At 47.8% G+C, this 21,618-nt stretch overlaps 1 protein-coding gene across 1 annotated transcript in view; it reads left to right on the forward strand.

Moving 5' to 3' along the window:
- Positions 1-21,618, forward strand: part of SOCS7 (suppressor of cytokine signaling 7) — a 99,480-nt gene that overhangs the window by 59,997 nt on the left and 17,865 nt on the right. Inside the window, exon 9 of the mRNA XM_082272330.1 lies at positions 10,056-10,209. Coding sequence (XP_082128456.1) covers positions 10,056-10,176 — 121 coding nt within the window. The 3' untranslated portion in view covers positions 10,177-10,209. The remainder of the gene's footprint in view (positions 1-10,055; positions 10,210-21,618) is intronic.

Below are 21,618 nucleotides of genomic sequence, written 5' to 3' on the forward strand. Positions count from 1 at the left end.
AGTCCATCCGTACAGTGTTGGCCTCCCTGCATCAAAGAGATTTCCTGGCGTCCATAGACATATAGGATGCCTATCTTTATATCCCCATCATCGCAGGACATCAGTGTTTTTTCGCTTTCCCAAAGATCATCCCTGGTTCCCACCAGGAGACTGAACTATCTGGGCCTAAGGTTGGATACATCCTGGGCAAGAGAGTTTCTCCTTGCTGGGAAACTCCAGAAGGTTCAGTCAACGATTCGGATGTTGCTGTCCGTCAATTGACTGGGACTGATGGTGGCCTTCTTAGAGGCAGTACCGTATACCCAGTCTCATACCCGAATTCTCCTGAAGGAGATTCTTTTTTAATGGAATCAGAATTCCGATTCCCTGGACAATCGGATCCGGTTGAGCGAGCGGACCAGGAAGTCTCCGATGCTCAACCAGGGGAAGTAATTTCTTCCGATAGTATCCAGATTACCAATAAGGGTATCGGAACTGAGAGCGATCAGATTTTGTCTGATTTACTGGATCGAGCAGCTCTAGAGCAGCCCGATTCGGATCCAATCGTATATGGCCTCTTCATCCAGAGGTTTTTCCCTAGCTGTCCCTTCATTGGGACATCCCGGATGTGGATCTGTTGGCACCTTGGCCTAACAGGAAGGTGCGGAGGTTTGTAGCTCGCGCCACGATCCTCTAGCGGACGCAGCAGAAACGCTGATCGCCCCGTGGGGGCAGTATCAGCTACGGCATGCCTTCCATCCTCTCAAGTTGCTGCGGGAACTTCTTCGCAGGATAGAGGTGGAGGGAATTCCAGTTATTCTGGAAATTCCGGATTGACCTCGTCGAGCCTGGTACGCCGACTTGGCGAGGCTAGTCGCAGACGCTCCTTGGAGACTTCCTCTCAGGGAGGATTTGCGGTCTCAGGGACCGATCTTCCATCTTGCTTTACAGTCGCTGGCTTAATGGCCTGGCCATTGAGACCCAGGTACTGAAGGACAAGGGAGTGTCAGCTTCAGTTATTCCTACCTCCAGTTAAAGCAAGGAAAGCGACTTCCAGCACATGGAAGTCTTATTGCATGGTGTGAATCTATTGGATTTCCCCCACAGACCTATTCGGTGACCCGAATTTTGGTCTGTCTGCAACAAGGGGTTGAGCAGAAACTATCCTTGAGCACGATCAAGGGTCAGGTTTTCGGCGTTAGCAATCTTCTTTCAAGAAACCTTTGGCTAATCATTCCTTGGTGCGGAATTTCATCCAGGGGGTGCGACATCTGGCTCCGCCAGTGTGCGCACCCTTACCGCCTGGTATCTTCATTTAGTGTGGTCGGTTCTTCAGAAACTTCTCTTTGAAGATATTAGGGAGATTCCCTTGCTTACATTCCCAGAAGGTGGCCTTCTTGGTGGCCATTACTTCTGTACGCAGGGTGTCAGAACTGGTCACATTATCCTGTCGTTCCCCAGATCTGGTGGTTCATAGGGATAAGGTGGTTCTTCTTCCAAATCCATCCTTCCTTCCTAAAGTGGTTTTCGTAAGACGGACTCACTTTTTGTGATCACGGATAGCCCTTGAAGGGGGTTGCCTGTGTCTGCCGCGACCATATCTACATGGATCAGTCAGACGGTGGTACAGGCTTATTCTATTAAGGGTCGGAATCCTCCGTTCCCTGTTAGGGCGCACTTCACTCGAGCGCTCAGTACTTCCTGGGCCTATCGCCATCAGGCGTCAGTGGTCCAGGTATGTAAGGCGGCCACCTGGTCGTCGGTACATACCTTTACAAAATTTTATAAAATTGATGTGATGGCATCGGCGGATGCCTCATTTGGCCGCAAGGTTTTGCAGGCCGCAATTTGAGGAGACCGGTGGTCTACCTCGAGGGTTTTTTTCTGTTTGAAAATTTTTTTGTTGAGTCTCATCATTAAGGATGAGCATTGTAAACTTCTAGTTGGCACCGGTTGGGCCTTCTAGATTTGGATTTGATTTCCATTTTCCCACCCCTCATTTGTGATACTGCTCTGGGACTTCCCGAAGGTGCTGTATCACCGAGGACTACGTCTGTCAATGAGCGATAGAGAAAAATGGATTTTTGTAAAATCTTACCGTAAAATCCTTTTCTCTTAGCTCATTGACAGACGTAGTACCCGCCCCTCTGTTTTTGAGTTGGGTTGGGTTAAATTCTCTAAGCACTGCTTTTGTGACATAACTGATTTGCTGTGGCGGAGAGAGAGAGGATATACCCTCGGGGACTGCCCCTGGGGTGTGGCCAGAGCATTTTTCATTTCCTGTCTAGTCCTACTCCTGTGGAGGCAACATAACCCGAAGGTGCTGTATCACCGAGGACTACGTCTGTCAATGAGCTAAGAGAAAAGGATTTTACGGTAAGATTTTACAAAAATCCATTTATCCTTGATTTGGGTTGTGCTTTCAAGTCTGCTGGTACAGACTTTAAATATGCCTGGACTAAATTTTCCCATTTCCCTGACCTTAGTCGGACGTGTAGTGTCCTTTCTATGGTTGTTTTACATTTAATGTTTTGGGAAGAGTGATACTTTTGTTTTTGTATCCGGTCTTCCAGAGTCCCTGAGCGGTTCACAAGAAACCTCTACTACTACTACCCCAGCACTAGTAGGCCCTGTTGCTTCTAAGGAGTGCGGTAATTGCGGGGATAGGCTATCCAGTTCCCACACCAAACCTTTCTGCTACAAATGTATCTACAAGTTAGCAGGGAGAGAAACTTCAGGGTTAATCAAAGAATTATTAGAAGAAATGCTGACTACTGTTAAAACTGTAGGTTCTGCAAGTTTTGCAGATCCTAAAGGACTCTCTAAATTGGAAGGGATTTCTTCTCAAGAGAGCTCTTTACCCAGGATAGAATCCTCAGGTCGCATTCCATCCTCCCAAGGTCTTTCCTCAGCACAAGTTAGGGAGGAAGCTGGGTTGTCACCACAGGAGAGCCGCTCAGATTCCCAAACCTGCTCGGAAGGTGAAGGACTGGGACTCAGATGTTCCTGAGGTGGTAGACCCATCAAGAAGTTTGTTGGGTCTAGAAAACATGCAGGGACTCCTTCAAGCTATCTATACCTCAGAGGAGATACCTGATCTACCTAAGGAAACCTCAGCTCAGGATAAATTCTACAGGGGTCTTGGCAAAAGCCCTTCTAGAGTTATACCTATACACCATTCCCTTAAGGATTTAATCCTTCAACAATGGCAACTACCTGAAAACGGGTTAAACAAAGCCGGATCCTGGAAAAGGAGATTTCCTTTTAAGGAGGAAGAAATATGGAAATTTCTTAAAAAGCCTAAATTAGATGCCCCTTTGGCACAGGTAACAAAAAGGACAGACCTCTCCTTTTGTAGATGCAGGTAGCATCAAGGATGTCATAAACCGTAAAGCAGAGTCCCTACTAGGGAAGTCCTGTGTTGCCAATGCATCTGCTATGGCCCCAGCCTTGGCTGCTTCTTGTGTGGCAAGAAATGCCTTCTGTTGGGTTGAAAGACTGAGTAAAAACTTGTCTCAAACCAAAACCTTAGACATTCAGGATTCACTTTCAGTAATAGGAAAAGCTGTGGCCTATTTAGCGGATGCTGCGGTAGAATCAGTTATAGCCTCGGCTAAATCAGGGGCTCTCCTAAATTCTGCCAGGAGAGCCATCTGGCTAAAGGAATGGGAAGGTGATGTCACTTCTAAAACAAATCTTTGTGGGTTACCTTTTGAAGGATCCCTTTTGTTTGGCTCTGGGTTAGATGATGTACTGACCCGATCCTCAGAAAAGGGGAAAACATTTCCTGCAAAACCCAAAAAAGAGGGTAACGAAGTTTTTTTCGTGGCCCCCGTCACCAAAGACAAAGGAACAAAAGAGAACCTGCAAATAATTGGAATTTTCGGAAGGGAAGATAGAGAAACAGCTTGCTTTTCTCTTCCTCTTCTGGCGCAAGGGATAATAAATGACGTCAAAGTCAGAGTAGGGGGCAGACTGAACCAATTTCTATCCAGTTGGAAAGAAATTGCAGTCTCCCCATATATTTATTCCCTCATAAAAGGATACCGACTACAATTTGCATTGATACCCCCTATGACAGTAACCCTTACACAGCTTCCCAAGGACATTCAGAAAAAAGAAGCCCTTCTGCTAGGGATTCAGGAACTGGCAGAACAGTTGATGATAATTCCGGTCCCAAAAGATCAAATCTTCCAGGGGTTTTACTCCCATGTGTTTTATGGTTCCAAAACCCTCGGGAAAATAAAGCCTTATAATAAACTTGAAAAACCTCAACAAGTTTCTACGTTACAGGAGGTTTACAATGGAAACCATCTACTCAGTGAGAAAGAACTTACTGAAATACGTTTTCATGACTACTTTAGACCTCAGAGATGCATACCTGCATATTCCCATTCACAAGGAACATCAGGCCTTCCTGAGGTTTGCGATATGGACAAAAGAAGAGACAACTCATTGGCAGTTCAGAGCATTACCCTTTGGACTAGCAGCCAGTCCAAGAATCTTCACAAAAGTTCTAGCAGAGGTGGTAGCCCACCTACACACGCAGGGGATAGACATCATCCCTTACTTGGACGATCTGCTGATTTTTGGCAAATCAGCAGCTCAAGTAAACAGGGACACAACAGGTTATGGGGTTCCTACAGAAGTTAGGGTGGCTCATAAACCTGGAGAAGTCATCCCTGGTCCCAACCCAAAGGCAAACCTTTCTGGGTTTCCAGGTGGATTCAGTGTCTCAGACTATTTTTACCCAAAGAAAAAAGGGAAAAGATAGTTTCTGCAGTGCTAGCCTTAAAGAATGCGCAAACCTGTTCCAGGAGAGAAATCTTAAGAGTTCTAGGACTTATGTCAGCCAGCATCCCAGCAGTTGTGTGGGCACAACTTCACGCAAGAGAGCGTCTCTTCTTCCATCTGTCCTCTTGGGACAGAAAGACAGAATCTCTAAAAGAAAGGGTCAATCTCACCACACAAGTACAGTCGTCCTTGGTATGGTGGACAAATCCAAACAACCTGGGAGAAGGCAGACCTTGGGGTCAATGGAATCCCATACGGATTACCACAGATGCAAGCACCAAGGGTTGGGGAGCCAATTAGGAGCTCAGTCTCAGGGAGTCTGGAGCAAAAGAACAGCACAGGCCTCATCCAACTTCAGAGAGTTGGAGGCAGTAGGGAAACCCTTTAAAAGCCTTCCAAAAGTTCATCCTGAACAGAGAAGTCCTGATTCTATCAGACAACACCACAACGGTGGCCTATCTGAATCGACAAGTAGGGACCAGGTCAAGCCCACTCCTTGCCCTTACACAAAGTATCCTAAATTGGGCCGAAGGGAGAATAATTGTCTTGGCCATTCACATCAAGGGAGAGAACAATTTGCAGGCAGACTTCCTCAGTCGCCACCTTGTAAAAGAAGAATAATGGGAACTAAATCCTAATATCTTCTTCTCACTAGTAGAAAGGTTCGGACAGCTAGATATAGACCTATTTGCCACTGTTCAGAACAAAAAGGTGGGAAGTTTCTTCACCCTCTCACGGTCCAAATGGATGACGGGCCTGGATGCTCTAGCCCAGCCGTGGCAGTTCGAGCTAGCCTATGCCTTCCCTCCTCTGATGCTAATCTCCAGAGTCCTACAGAAGTTGAGCCAATCTCAGAACCTGAAATTGATCCTGATTGCCCCTTGGTGGCCCAAGAGACCTTGGTTTGCCATGCTGAAAGCCATGTCAATAGCTTGCCCTTGGAAACTCCTGATTTCCCCAGACCTACTGTCTCAGGGACCAGTTCTATGTCAGAATCCAGAATTCTTTCAACTGACAGCCTGGTTACTGAGCGCCAACTCTTAGTCCTGTCCAAAGTTGTCTCTGACTTCCATTTGAATGAAAATGTGTTGCCTTCCTTGTGTCACAAGCCGGCTCATTCCAAGGTATTTGACTTGCATACCTTAGATGTGGTTCATGCGATTCGGGTGTATCTGGCAGTTATTGAGTCTTTTCAGAGGTCAGACTCGCTTTTTGTGGTTACGGACGGACCAAAAAAAGAGCTGGCAGCTTCTTTAGCTGCCATCTCCAGATGGCTCAGACTGTGACTCTGGCCTATTCCGTTAAATGTCAGGTTCCACCTTTCCCTGTCACGGCGTATTCTATTTGGGCGCTGAGTGCTTCTTGAGTCTTCCATCATCAGGCTTCAATATCGCAAGTTTGCAAGGCGGCCACTTGGTCGTCCATGCCATACCTTTACAAAATTCTATAAGGTAGATATTTTAGCATCTGCAGATGCTTTTTTTTGGCCGCAAAGTTTTGCAGGCCCGCTGTTCAGGAGGGGCTGTTCCCTCTTGAGGGGTGCTTTTTCTTTAATCCTTTATTTTTCAGACAAGGCTCCTGTGACACAGTTAAGGCTCTTGTGTCTTATTTAAGGGCTCTTATGTTAACCTTGGGTTATTTTCCCCACCCCTCATTTTCCTTTTGGCACTGCTTTTGGACGTTCCACTAGTCATGATTTATGGAGCGCAGTGTCTGTCGATGAGCGAAAAATGTGATTTTCTTAATTGCTGTAAAAATCCATTTCTCCGAGTTTGACGGACACAGCACCCATCCCTCTATGGAGTTCTGATACTTCTAATACTGATTGCTACTAAACTGATTACCTGGGTTAGAGACAGGGGTTATAATATACCAGCTTAGGATGGCCCATGGGCTTAGCCAGGTGTTTTTGTTCTGCCTAGTCCTACTCCTGGAGGAGGCAATTCAACCCACTATTTATGAGTTATGGAGTGCTGTGTCCGTCAAACTCAGAGAAATGGATTTTACCATAAGTACAAAAATAACTTTTTTTTTTCTACTGTAAAAATCTGTTTCTCAGAGAACAAAAAGGAACACTGGTCCCTCCCCCTGTTCTTATGACCAACTTCTACTATTGCTTCCTACAAAACTACAGGGCCGTCTTTCCGAATGGGCACGCCCAGGGGCCCCACTTGCCAAGGGGCCCCACACACAGGGTGGCAATGATCTGTCCCCCCCCCCCCCCCCCCGGCCAGATTAGTTTACCTGGTGGTCTAGGCCCCCCGCCCCAAGACCAGTTTGTCCACCGGGAGCGGGCGCCGGCTGCTTTGGTGTGGCTCTGAGTCTGCGCTGTACTGGTTGCTAGGAAGGCTGGCCGACTGGCATCTAGCAACCAGTGATGTCCTGAGGAGAGGGGACCCAGCATGCACAACAGGAAGAGGATCCTCCTCGGCGCCTAGATTGGCTCCACCCACCTCCTCCCTTCATGTGCTGTGCGGCCACTGTGGAAGGTAATTAGACTGCTACAGGCTGCTTGATTTTTTTCTCTCTCTCTCTCCATTCTCTGTGTGCCATCCTATACCTGCCATGTACATCCTCTGTGTGCCATCCTATACCTGCCATGTACATCCTCTGTCTGTGCCATCCTATACCTGCCATGTACATCCTCTGTCTGTGCCATCCTATACCTACCATGTACATCCTCTGTCTGTGCCATCCTATACCTGCCATGTACATCCTCTGTCTGTGCCATCCTATACCTGCCATGTACATCCTCTGTCTGTGCCATCCTATACCTGCCATGTACATCCTCTGTCTGTGCCATCCTATACCTGCCATGTACATCCTCTGTCTGTCCCATCCTATACCTGCCATGTATATCCTCTGTGTGCCATCCTATACCTGCCATCCTATACTTGCCATGTACATCCTCTGTCTGCCATCCTATACTTGCCATGTACATCCTCTGTCTGTGCCGTCCTATACCTGCCATGCACATCCTCTGTCTGTGCCATCCTATACCTGCTTTGTACATCCTTTGTGTTTCAAACTCATGTTATATTGTCCAAACGTTGTGTTAATGTTTAAACACTGATTTTGTTGGAGGTACCAATAAATATCGACTTATCGATAATTTTTATTCTGGTGGGTGATTGTGTAGGCGGGGCCTCAGGGCACTGCATTGCCCAGAGGCCTATAAGGCTCTTATGATGGCACTGCAAAACTATAATTTAACCTAAATTACCTGAATACTTCAACCAGTGTCCCTTAAGGCCCGTACACACGAGTCGAAATTCGGACGGGAATTTTCGTCCGACAACCGATCTGCCGATTTTCGGCTTGTTAGTATGATGCTTCCGACAACCGACTCCGACTTTTCGGCCGAAAAAAATCTGGTGTGCAGGATATAAAATTTTTGTCCTCCGTCAAAACACGTCCGATTTTCGTGCAGTCAGTACAGATTTCGACAGGGAAAAATCTTATGAGCAAGACTGGGCATGCTCAGAGAAGAAAGAACACAAAGAAAGCAAACCAACACATGACATCACTTCTGAAGTAGAATTTTGTCGTGCGGGAAAATTCGTGTGCAGTCTAGGCACATTCCAACCAACAAAACACCACTCTGGACAAAAGATGGACGACCGGTCGGCGGAAATTCGTTGCGTGTGTACTATTCTTTAGGCTGCATTCACACGTGATCATCTTTTAAATACGAACGTTTCTGACCATATTTCTACCTAATGGCTCCCAAAACAATGCATTGTTGTCCGTCATGAGAAAATGTCACCAAACGTGCTTGGCTCAGTGCCAAAATTTGGTACATGAGCTTCTTTGACATATTTGTTATGCATAGGACAAACCAGTCAAGTGAACATCCCCGTTCTGCGAAGGCTGCCAAGATTCTGTTCTCCAAAGAAAGTATAACAGAAAGGAGCTGTGATTTCAAAGCCTCTGTTACATTTGAAGTTTCATTTCTCCAAATCTTGCAAATACAGAGTTTTAAAGTGTTTTTACTACTTGTTCAGAATATCTTAAAGGGATATTAAAAGGCAGAATTTATTTTTTATTTTCATACTTGCCTGATCTTGCACAGAGCAGCCCCGGTCCTCCTACTTCTTGGATCCCCTGCTGGTGCTGCTGGCCCTTTCCTCCGTTTGAGTGCCCCCAGAGTAAGCAGCTCTTCATGGGGACACCCAAGCAGGCATGCTCCCAATCTGCTGCTCTGCATGTCCATTTAGACCAGTGGTTCTCAACCTTCCTAATGCCGCAACCCTTTAATACAGTTCCTCATATTGTGGTGGCCCCCAACCAAGAATTTTTTTTCGTTGCTACTTTATAACTGTCATTTTGCTACTGTTATAAATTGTAATGTAAATATCTGATATGCAGGATGTATTTTCATTGTTTCAAATTGATGCAGGGGCTGTGGGCATGGTGCGGGTGATGCAGGGGCCGCGGGCAGGGTGCTGGAGGTGCAGGGGCCACGGGCGGGCAAGGTGCAGGGTGCCAGAGGTGCAGGGGCCGCAGCACCGGCGCCAACACGTCACCACTCATGCGCTGTCTGCCTGAGAATAGCCAAGCGTGTACGGGCTTTCCAGAGTGGCGGAGGCACATGGGCAGTGTACCTGTCGGGCCGGCCGCAGACTTTTTTTTTTTTCCAGGCGCTGGTGCCGCGGTGCGTTCCCTGCCTAAGACCATCGGAAATATGTGTTTTTCAATGGTCTTTGGCGACCCCCAGTTTGAGAACCGCTGATTTAGACAGAGCCTTGCCTCCTCTCTCTTCTTATTGGCTCACTGGCTGTGATTGACAGCAGCTGTGGCCCATGGCTCCCACTGCTTTCTCAGCCTATGAGGAGGGAGTGTAAGCGTAGCACATAGCTGAGCTCCCTCTCAATCCAGCAAAGTATTGGGGGGGGGGGATGTTGGCTGGAGGGGCTGATACATAGAGGTTTTTTACCTTTTAGCACTTACCATGGTTTGTGCACACTTTTGCTTTAGGTTGAGGTCTGTACCTTCACTTCTGAATGGTAAGCAAAGGACAAGCATCGGATTTTCACTTGATGAAGTACAGGGGTGTTATTTTTTATTTTGCCTGGGCCAAACTTACCCTTGTGTAACATGTATAGGTAGAATGGGTGCTTAATGTGTACTTTAAAGTGTGCTTTTAGTGCTCCTAACACATATTCACTTCTGATGCCTGTCCTTGCCTTTTCCATTTTGTCATTTGGCATACTCTTAGGACATATTGCAGTGGCATAGAACTGTTCCACTAATGATTCATAATTCTCCTTTCACTTTTCCAGGCCTCTCATCTCATACCTGCGCAAGTTTTATTACTATGATCCACAGGAGGAAATTTACCTTTGTTTAAAGGAGGCACGACATGTTCCCAAAATGGAATCTGGTACTGAGAATTCCACGTAGCAAAGCTCTTGAGTTTATTTGTGTTGGATGCAGGTAATTGTACACTCAGTTAAGTCTAGTTGAACACTGTATACAATTAGGCCTATGTTTTCCCTTCACAGTTTGAAAAATCTCATGGAATTTTTAATATGGTGTGTTAGTGGTTGTAAAATTTTATTTAATTTGTTTTTGCCTGCTCCTCTGGTGGTGGTGGCGGCGCACCTGTAGGCTTGCTCCATAGCTCTGCTACACCCCCCGTTTCTACTCCCTAAATTGCCTGACTCCTGCTGCTGCCTGTGAAAGAGGCATTTTTTGCATTAATGGATTGTATTAGCCACTTGAAGACCAGGCATTTTCTGGCACTTTGTTTCTATGTGAAAATCCTTTTTTTTTTCTTTAGTTTGCTAGAAAACTGCTTATAGCCCCCAAACATATATTTCTTTTAAAGCAGAAGTCCTAGAGAATAAATTGGTTGGTTTTGCAGTTTTTTTAGGTCACGGTATTTGTGCAGCGGTTTTTAAAATTCAGTTTTATTACAAGAGAACTGACCGTCGGCGCTAAAAAAAACAGTACTGGAGTGATGCCTGCAGCTGCATTGTCCCGGTACAACCACTTTAAGTCAAATGACATACCAGGTACCTGATTTGGCAGCAAGTGATTAAGGGAAAAACATGCTTTGCCTTTAGAACCACTTTATTTGTTTAAAATTACTTATAAAACCATGCTGTGAAGGATGTTCCTGTGATGTTCAGTTGACCATCTTTTTTTTTTTTTTTCTGTGCATGGTGGGTTGTCGGTACATTCCCTGTTGAATTCAGTGAGACTGACACCTATGGGCTGGCTGTGCTTATATGAACGTTTTTAAACTGAAACGGAAGCACCGCAAGTGCCTGTGCAAAGGTTTAGATTCCTTCCTGAGTGAAACCTCTAAATCTCGAACGTCAAGCTCTGGTCCACTCACTAGGGACAAATGGTGAAGTACTACCTGTACGTCACTACTTACCCCTAAATAGGATGTGTGGCTTCATGAGCAATGGCCAGGTGCATGAGGAAGAAGGCCAGAGGGTGACCTCAGGTTCAAGCTTCAGATTTGCATTGCTGAAGTCCCAGACATGCTCAGAAAGAAAGAAATCTAAAAGATCACGTAGGCTCTTTGTGCTTATTTTTAAATCCTGCTACCATTTTGGGTAATGTTATGTAAATAGTTGTACACTTTAAGAAGATATTAAAATCATTGACCCATAGCAGCTAATGAGATCTCAGGAAACACTAGTGAAAAAAAGCTAAAACTTGGCTGCTATAGGTTGCCCCACTTTACACATAGTTATTGCCACATGACTACCATGGTCTGTGTGGGCCTTTTGTTTGTGTTTGTCACATAACCTTTACAAGGTGGGTACTCAGACTGACCTACAATGTCTCTTATAGCCAATTATAGATCCAGCGTTTTGCTGCAGTTTGTAACTATAGGTACCAAGGTACTACCAAACACAGAGATGACAGAGCTCCTAAATCCCCTTGTTTCTTCCCAGTAGTAGCTAGCAAGTCTTACCACCTCAATCCTATAAATATTCTGTTACTGCTCATGCACAGTTTACCTGTAACAATCAGTTACAAGCCAGACCTCTTCCTCCTGGACTCCCCTCCTCAGGTACTGTCTGTCTGTATCAAACATTAAAGCGGTTGTATCCTCAAAAATCAAACCCTGCAGGACAAAGGCATAATGAGCTAGTATGCATCGCATACTAGCTCATTATGAAATACCTTAGAACGAAGCCCCGACACGGTCGCCCAGGCACTGCTGAGGCAGCTGACACCGTCCCTCGGCGTCTCCTCCGAGTTTGATGGCTCTGGCGCTGTGAGTGGCCAGAGCTGCGATGACGCCAATCCCGGGCATGGAGGTTCACTTTTCGGCAAGGAGCCGGTGCCGGACCTTCAGAGCCCATGCGCCGCTGGTGTCAGCGGCTGCATGCAGGGCGAATATCTCCTTAATCGTGCACCTTCGAGGCGGTTCCATTTGCACAGTTCTATACAAGATCCCTGTAAAGGGAGATCTTGGTCGAATGGGACAAGTGTCCGAAGCCTCTGGACCATCAGATTTGGCTAAGCCTGGAAACCAAAGGGTCTCTGGTCTGGTGGCTTCGCCCTCCGGCTCTTTGACAAGGAAAATTGTTTCTCCCCTTGTATTGGACAGTGGTCATCATGGATGCCAGTCTGTCTGGTTGGGGGGGGTGTCCTGGGCCAGAGCTCTGCTCAGGGTGTTTGGACACAGGAAAAGTCCAGACTACCGATAAATGTCCTGGAGCTCCGGGTAAACAGGCTGTGCCTGTATCACTGGACGGATAGTCTCTGGGGGCTTCCAGTGCGGATTCAGTCGGACAGTGCCACGGGGGTGTCTTTTGTCAATCACCAGGGCGGAACAGGAAGTGTATTGGCAGCTCTGGAGGTAGCTGTCATTCTACGGTGGGCAGACCGCTTCGTTCAGGCCCTCTCTGCCGTATACATTCCAGTAAATGGAAAACTGTCTGGAGGATTCTCGGACAGCAGTCATTGGACCAAGGGGAGAGGTCCCTTCACCCGGACGTGTTTCATCAGATAGGTCTCCAGTGGCGCACCCCTGAGGTGGATCTGTTGCAGTCCTGGCTCAACAGATAAGTTAAGGGATTTGTGGCACGGTCACAGGATCCTCTGGCGGACGCCATAGGTGCTCTGGTGGCCCCGTGGGGCCAGTATGGTCTGATCTGTGCTTGCCCTTCTCTCAAGCTTCTGCCTTCTTGTGCAGAATCGAGGCAGACGGTATTTGTCATTGTAGTGGCCCCGGACTGGCCTCGCCAGTCTTGGTAATGGTGACCTGGTGTGGCTGGTCGCCGATGTCCCTTGGAGACTGCCTCTCAGGAAGGATCTGCTGTACCAAGGGCCAATCTTCCATCCTGCTTTACAGTCACTGGCTTTGACGGCTTGGTTGTTGAAAGCCAGGTGCTGAAGGATAGAGGTTTGCCTGGGTAGGTGATTCCGATGCTGCTGAAAGCTAGGAAGTCTACCTCTAAGAAGATCTACCATTGTATGTGGAAAGCGTACATTTTGTGATGTGAGTCGATTGGTGTTCACCCTCTTTCGGTAAATACCATCAAGGGCCAGGTGTTGGCCTTGACAGTCTACTTTCAACGACCCCTGGCCACCCATTCCCTGGTGCGTACCTTTTTATTCAAGTGATTTGACATCTGACTACACCGGTACAGTCTCCTTTACCACCCTGGATCTGAACTTGGTGCTTTCAGTTCTCCAGAAACCTCCCTTTGAAAATATTCGGGAGATTCCCCTGCTTACGCTGTCCTAGAAGGTGAACTTTTTCATGGCTATCACCTCTGCTTGCAGGGTGTCAGAACTGGCGGCATTATATGGTCATACCCCTTATTTGGTGGTCCACGAAGATAAGGTGGTTCTTCGCCCATGTCCATCATTCCTTCCTAAAGTAGTCTCTGATTTCCATTTGAATGTACATCATGGGTCTCAGAGCAGCCATTATTACTATCTAGGTTATACACCATCTATTGGTAAATGAACACTGGCAAAACAAAAGAGAGGAAGTCCCCCCTCTATATAACCCCTCCCATACAGGAAGGGCCTTAGTTTTTTTTTCGCCAGTGTCTTAAAGGAGATGGTCATGGTGGTTAAGTTCTTCATGATCTATGCTTACAATATGGTCCCGGTAGTAGTCCTGCCAGGATTCAAAGGACTATGCGATCGGATCTGTCCGGATGACGGAAGGCTAAAATGGTTGGTACCGAAGCCTTGGTAGATTGAAACGGTGAGGTGTTGCCTGTAATGCGACCCTTTGGGCCCTGACCCTTAATACCGGACCCTTGGTAAAGAAAGATTCCATATGTATTCCGGCAAGGGGTGCTGCAGGTCCAAGAGAGTGGACCCCAAGTTTGCAGGGGGAACCCAGTCCTTGAAGCTCCATAAGAGACGGGACCCGCAGTGATGCATGAAGGTTGGATTCTTGCTATAAGCAGAGTCCTGCGGTGGGATTAGTAAGTTTATTAGGTCCCAGTGACCTTTACAACACATTTGTGCACTATTAACCAGTAGCTAGTAACCAGGATGCCTTGATTTGTTTTCCCCACTAGAAGGCAGTGGTGTCAAATGTCCAGGTTGTGTTATGTATTCCTGACATCCTCTCATTCCTCACATACTTGAGGTTTCTGGCCGCTCTGTGAAGCCCGGAGGCTGGCGGGGCTCAGGCTACCAGCCTGCACACATAGTCTTATGCCTTGTGTCTTTGGCGGCATCTCTCCTCTGTATATGCGGCCGCAACGGCCAGGGCGCGCACACGTAAGCAATGTTATTTAACCACTTCAATACAGGACACTTTCACCCCCTTCCTGCCCAGGCCAATTTTCAGCTTTTAGCTCAGTTGCATTTTGAAGGACAATTGCACGGTCATGCAACACTGTACCTAAACCAAATTTGTCATTTTTTTCCCCACAAATAGCTTCTTTGGTGGTATTTGAGCACCGCAAGGTTTTTTTCTTTTTTGCTAAACAAATAAAAAAAAAAAAACGCAAAGTTTGAAAAAAAAAAAACATTTTTATAAACGATTGTAAATAAATACGTTTTTTCCTGCACTGATGGGGTGGCACTGATATGCAAAACTGGTGGGCAGCGATGATGGGCACAGGTGGGCTGCACTGATAGATGGCAATTATAGGCAGCACTGATCGGAGGGCACTGACACTCTCCCTGAGCACTGATTGGTATCCCTGGTGACGATGGGTGGGTATCCCTGGTGGCCACGGGAATCCCCCAAGGGTCTGCACTGGTAATCAATGCTCTGATTACCAGCACAGTAACCCCCCCCCCCCGTCAGGAGAGCCGCCAAACTGAGGAAAGCCGATCAACGGCAATTCCTATTTACTATGGGACCAGCTGTGATTGGACACAGCTGGTCACATAGTAAAGAGCCTACTTCATAGGCTCTTTACTGGGATCGGAGATGCATTGTGTCAGTGACACACCGCACCCCCGATCGCCGCTCTGCACGCCCCCGCGGCTTCTCCTGCTGGACGTCATATGACGCCCAGTCAGGATAACTTAACCACTTTACGGCCGTCATTTTGCTATATGACGGGCAGGAAGGGGTTTAGGAGGTGTTCTCTGCACCTGGGCTCCTGTGAGGCAGCTGGATGGGACACAGAGCAGACTACTGCTGGGCATGCGAGTCACTATGGTGTATGGACACAGGCATCGACTGGCACTGGGTTGTAAGCTGAGCTGTGATGGCTGCTATAGCTGGATTACAGTTTAGCATTTGGGACTGAGTGCACAGGTTTGTACACTTTTTTTTTTTTTGTCTGGGGCAATGTCTTCCTGAAAAAGGAGTGGGGGGGGGGAAGAGAACAGTTGGAAGGAGCTCAGTTATCCGGAGTGGAGGATCCTAGTCGTGTTTCCGCTGTTACCTTCCCCTGAAAGGCCAGAGGCGACTGGCCAATCTGAGCCATTACGTTTATCAAGCATTGTAGCTACTTCTATTGCTTCTGCCTCACAAAGGACGATTTGGCATCAGCTTTAGCTGGTCTGGAAGGTAAAATAGCCAGCATGATTGCCTCTATTTCCCAAGGGGGGAAAAAAAGCGTGAAAGATCTCCCTCTCCTGAACCCCCTGTATTGGAGCAGGAATGGGCAGGGAATGTGGAAGAAGTGGCTTTAAATGACCTGAGGGAAAGTCAGGCTGAGGATTCCTCTTCTGAAGAGTCAGTGTCTGAGGAGGTATTTTCACTGTCTCAGTCCCAGAGATTGTTGATCCAGTCTCTTATAGAGATGGTCTGGTTTGAGTTTGTTACCTACATTAGAGGTTTCTGAAGCTTCCTTCTCCTTAGGTTTGTTGCAGCCGTCGCTCAAGCCTTCCCTTTGCACCCACTATTGGAGCAGATAGTGTTTGCTGATTGGGATCACCCTGATAGGGTTTTTGTTCCTCCCAAACAGTTTTCTTTTAAAACCTGTGGATTTACAAGGAAATAGCATATACCAACGGTTGATGCTGCTATTTCTTCAGTGAATAGAATTTGAACCTGTCCTGTAGACAATGCCCAGGTTTTTAAGGATCCAGTGGATAAAAGGGTAAAATCTTTACAAAGGGCTTCATTTGCTATTGCCGGGTCTGCAACGCAACCAGCTGTGGCAGCTATAGGAATTTTGCAATCTTTAACCACCTTCTCAAGCCTATTCTGACACGTCGCGCCTACATGTAAAAATCTCCTTTTCTCTTTCGTTCATTGACGGACACAGCTTCATATCTTAATTGGCCGTTGGGTTATGCTGCTGTCCTTAGGAGTAGGACACTAGGCGGAAAAGAGTTTAAAAAGCTTGACTACGCCCCTGGGGTAGTCCCAGAGGGTATACTCCCACTTTCTGCTATAGAATCTCCATTTTTTTCTGCCTAGTCAGGAGTAAGGACCTAGCTCCTTGCTGGGATCTTTGGTCCTAGCATTTTTCCTTTTTTAAGCGGAACTTTTTTCCTTTTTTTAAGCAGAACTTTTTTCCTTTTTGTTTTTTGTTTTTCCTTCAATCAAGTCTGTTCCAGTGAGAACTACGATCAACTGTCGGACTGGGTGACACACTGGATATCCTAGATACTTATGGTTTCCCCAGTCTGGCCAGCGAGCATGTGCAGACCGCAGCTCTGCTCTAGGTCGGCAACAACATAGCCCTACAGGATAGGGGCTGGCCGGTGAGTGAAACACCTCGCGAGGACGCACACGACTGAGTCGCAGCGAATATCTGGCCCTGCAACACCCCCATTCCAAGATGGGGAGGGGGTCTGCCTGAAGTGGCGCCTGGCCTGGTCCAAAGGTATGGTGAGCAGTGTCGGCCCCTCCCCAGTCAGTCCCTCCTGTGCCCTGCCTACCCTAATGGCACCCCCTCATTTGTGGGGTCACCTGTGCTAGCTACCCCCCACTAGTCCCCATAGCCCCCCTGGCTGAGGTGGTGGTACTGATGGGTGTGCGGTGTGTGGGAGCTTTGGCTGGAGAGGGGATGGGAGCGCACTGCGGCAGCTCAATTTGCTATTACTATGTGCCATATTGCCCTGGTAGTGGGTCCCTAGCTAGGCCCCCTTGCTGGATGAGGTACCCGACAGGTTCCTAGGGTCCAGTGAGCAGCGCGCCCCCGCCATTTTCCCATAGCTGAATGCATGGGAGCTCGGTGGCCATGTTTGTGTAGGTATAAGGAGAGCGGCAAGATGCTGAGAGAGAGGGCAAGGACATGTCACAGGGCGGGATCACGCTGACAGATGCAGAGAAGGAGTGTGTCTTACACTGTGAGACTGACGGAACCCCCGCCCACTAGGAAACTGCCCCCCCCCCCCCCCCCAGGTCTGAAAAGTGGGGACAGACACCGTCCGGGGACCATGTCCTCATTCCGGGGACTGTAACCGGGACGTCTAGTCACCCTACTCTAGACGCGTTAGCCTGAAGGACGTCTGACTGCGGTGACCCTTTGCCGCATGATTTGGCTGAAATGCTGGTCTGCAGACCAGGCTTCCAAAAAGGTGCTGACGGATCTTCCCTTCGTGGGGGAATCGTCTGTCCGGAGCTTCGATGGAAGAGATCGTTAAAGGTCTCACAGGAGGTAAGAGCACCCTGCTTCCGCAGGTCAATAAAAGCAGAGAGCCTCGCTGCAAACGTGGTCCTGTCTTCTCAGCCCACAAGTGGTCCTTTCACACCACGGGGGGCGCAGAATAAGGGTTCAAACCCCTTCCCGTGCCTTCTCGGGAGGTTCCAAGAGACACTGGGTTGGTAAGTCAAAAGCAGGTCCCGCAGACAAATCCTCCTCTGCCTGAAGGGGCGCCCTCACCCGTACATGGGGTGGAGGGACATCTTTGCTTCTTTCCGGACCCGTGGACTTCTTTCATGTAAGACAAATGGGTCCACAAGTTGATCCGGTACGGTTACAAGATCGAGTTTCGGTCTTTGCCCCCTATAAGGTACTTTCCTTCCAACCTGCACCTGTCCCCGGATCGTCTGCAGGGCCTTCTTGGGGCGGTGCAGGACTTGCTCTCACAGGGGGTCATTGTACCAGTTCCAAACATTTTCCATTTTCAAACCTATTTACTGTTCCCAGGAAGGAGGATAAGGTCCAATTGTGGATCTTAAGGCCCTGAACCGTTTTGTGCAGGTTCAGAAATTCAGATTGGAGTCCATTTGTGCCATTAGTCTGCAGCTCGGCATCCAGGAAGTGATGTCACGTCCCTCGGAAGAAAGGAGCCTCAGCAGCCTATGGACCAGGGAAGCCTCCTGCCAGCACACAGGAGACCTCCATTCCTAAGCATAGCTGTGTCTGCTACCAGAGGGACCCCTTGAAGCCTGATGCTCAGGACCATTTGATTAACATTATCCCACGCTCAATTTGCGCTACTCTTGTGAGTAAGCTTTTATTTTTGTTTTTATCCTGCACAAAAGTGTCTTATTACTACACTTAGATTGGAGCTTGTGGTTCTCTTTTTTTGATGACAGAGCCGCTTCTCTCTTCACCACCAGCAGCCGTCAGTGTACAGATTCCCCATTGGAAACTTTCTTGCCCTTTCCATTCCCCCCTTCTAATTTATTTACCACAGACTGCCTGATAATTATTAATCTGTCTTGCACCAATACCCACCTGTTTGTCATTCGCACCGTAGTGGCTTCCCTTCATCAAGGGGATTTTCTGGCCTCTGTCTTTCAAGGACACTTACCTTCATATCCCAATCTGTCAGGCATCAGCGTTTTCTTTGCTTCACACTATCAATTTGTGGCGTTACTCTTTGGTCTTGCTTCAGCCCCTCAGATGTTCACTAAAGTGTTGGCCACTTCACTTGCCTTGTTCAGACGGTGGGGGGGGGTTGCGGTACTGGGGTACCTGGACGATCTCCTTCTGCGAGCAGAGTCTCGATCTGTCCTACAAGACGATTTGGACATCACTGTGCAAACTCTACAAGAGTTCGGCTGGACGCTAAATTTTCAGAAATCATCCAACAGATTTGATTGCCTGGGTCTGACTTTGGATTTAGCCACGGTTTGGGTGTCTCTTCTGGAGCCAAAACTGCAAAAATTGCAGCATGCTATTCAGCTCCTGTTGTCCAACCGCCGGTCATCTCTCAGGACTTGCATGCCAGTGTTGGGTTTGATGGTCTCCACCTTCGAGGCGGTTCAGTTTGCTCAGTTTTACGCCAGACCACTGCAGAGGGAGATTCTGGCCAAATGGGACAAGAATCCTCGGTCCTTGGACAATCTGATCCATTTGAACCGGAGTACGAGGAGTGCCTTGCTGTGGTGGCTTTGGTCTCCTGCACTTCAGCAGGGAAATTTTTTTCTTCCCCTGTACTGGACGGTGATCTCCACAGACACCAGCTTGTCCGGATGGGCAGGTGCATTGGGCACAAAGTTGGCCCAGGGTGTTTGGACTCGGGAGGAGTCCAGTTTGCCAATCAACATCCTGGATATTACCAGTGAACCCAAAGGACATACAGGTACGTCCATTTGGGGGAAGTGGTTAAAGGACTGGTTCAAACCAGTATTCCTGCTCCGGGGTAATCTGCTGAAGAATTGCCGGATTTATCTTGCGCCTTGTGCGTCGCAGTGGATGCTCTTAAAAACCCTATACAGCAAGTTTCACGTTTGGCTCTTTTATCTGTTCACGTGCGCAAATTATTGTGGTTAAAAAAATTGGTCTGCGGAGTTGTCTTGCAAAAAGTTACTGACTCGTTTCCTATTTCATGGGGAGCGCCTATTTGGTGACAACCTGGATAAGTATATCCAAAATATTTCAGGGAGTGCGCTCTAGCCCGTTAGGAGAAGAAATAAACAACCATCTTTTAAGATTTCTAGCGCTCCGGTGCCTAGTACCTCAACTTCCAGGCAGTTTAGATGGCCTCCGCCCTTTGAATTTAGAGGTAAGCCTCAAGGGCAGAAAGGGTCCTGGGTCCAGAGCGCCTGCCAAGTCCACCTTTATGAAGGGGTGTCCTTATTCCTATGGGTGGGGGGATAGCTTCTACAGTTCTCAGGTGCCTGGAAAGAGGTGATTTAGGACAGGTGGGTCATTTCCAGTGTCACAGGGATACAAACTATAATCCTGCGTGTGCCCCCCCCCCCCTCTCGGTTTTTAAGATCCATTGTACCCACAGATCTGTTAAAGAAAAGGTCTTTCTTCCAGGCGCTAGACCATTTGCAAATCTATTAGGAGTAATTGTAGAAGTTCCAGCCAATGAGAAGTTCAAGGGCTTCTACTCAAATCTCGTCACAGTTCCAAAACCGAATGGAGACATGGGACCCATTTTGGTTCTCAAAGCTCTGAATCTGTTTCTAAGTATTCGTTCCTTTCACATGGAGCCAATTGGTTCTATTGCCTCTGCGAGGAGGGGAATTTTTTGCATCCTAAGACAACAAAGACGCACACCTGCATGTGACGATTTTCCAACCTCCTCAAAGGTTTCAGCAATTCTGCGGTGGAGGAGCTTCATTTTCAGTTGCATTGCCCTTCAGGTTAGCCAAGGCTCCTTGGGAATTCACAAACATTCTGGCTCCAGTATTGGCAAAGCTAAGATCTCAGGGCATATTGGTAATAGGATACCTGGACGATCTTTTACTCATGAATCAATCAGTTTCAGGTCTAGGGCAGAATGTGGCCCTGGCAGTTCAGTACTTAAAACGCCTGGGTTGGGTTCTTAACTTAAAGACGTCAGCCCTACAGCCAGTAAAAAGCCTGGCGTATTTGGGTATAATTGTGGACACTGCTCAGACAAGGGTGTTTTTTCTTCAGGTGAAGTTCAATGCCGTGAAGAATCTCGTTCAGGTTGTAAGGGTAGGAAGAAGTGCCCCTCTATACACCTTTGCATGAAGTTGCTGGGAAAGATGGTGTCTTCGAAGCAGTTTCTTACACACAATTCCATCCCAGACCGTTGCAGAACAATATTCTGTCTGCTTGGAACAAATAGATTCAGTGTTTTGGATTGTCACATGTTTGTTCCCAAGTGTGAGTATCAGTTGGTGGCTAGTAGCCAGGAATTTGGAAAAAGGGAATTCCTTTCTGCCAGTAGTCTGGAAGGTGGTGACCATGGATGCCAGTCTATCGGGCTAGGGGAGCGGTTCTGGAGGAAGCCGCTGTCCAGGTGGAATAGTCTGGAATGGAAAAGAGCTTTCCCATCAATATCTTGGAGATCTGGGCTCTAGTTTTTTTGACTGCCAGATAACAGGGATGCCCCGTCGGGATGCACTCTGATAGTGCCATGTCTGTGGCCTATATTAACCACCAAGGGGGCACCAGGAGTAGGACAGCCCAGAAGGAGGTGGGCAACATTCTGACATGGGCAGAGGAATATGTGCCATTCCTCTCGGCCGTATTCATTCCGGGGGGGGGGGGGGGGATTTTTTTCTTTCATTTGCGAATGATGGGGTACCTGGACAGAGATCTGTGGGCATCTAGGTTCAAC

Source organism: Pelophylax lessonae (assembly GCF_965119305.1).
Source record: "Pelophylax lessonae genome assembly, chromosome: 11".
In the NCBI taxonomy this organism is placed as follows: Eukaryota; Metazoa; Chordata; class Amphibia; order Anura; family Ranidae; genus Pelophylax; species Pelophylax lessonae.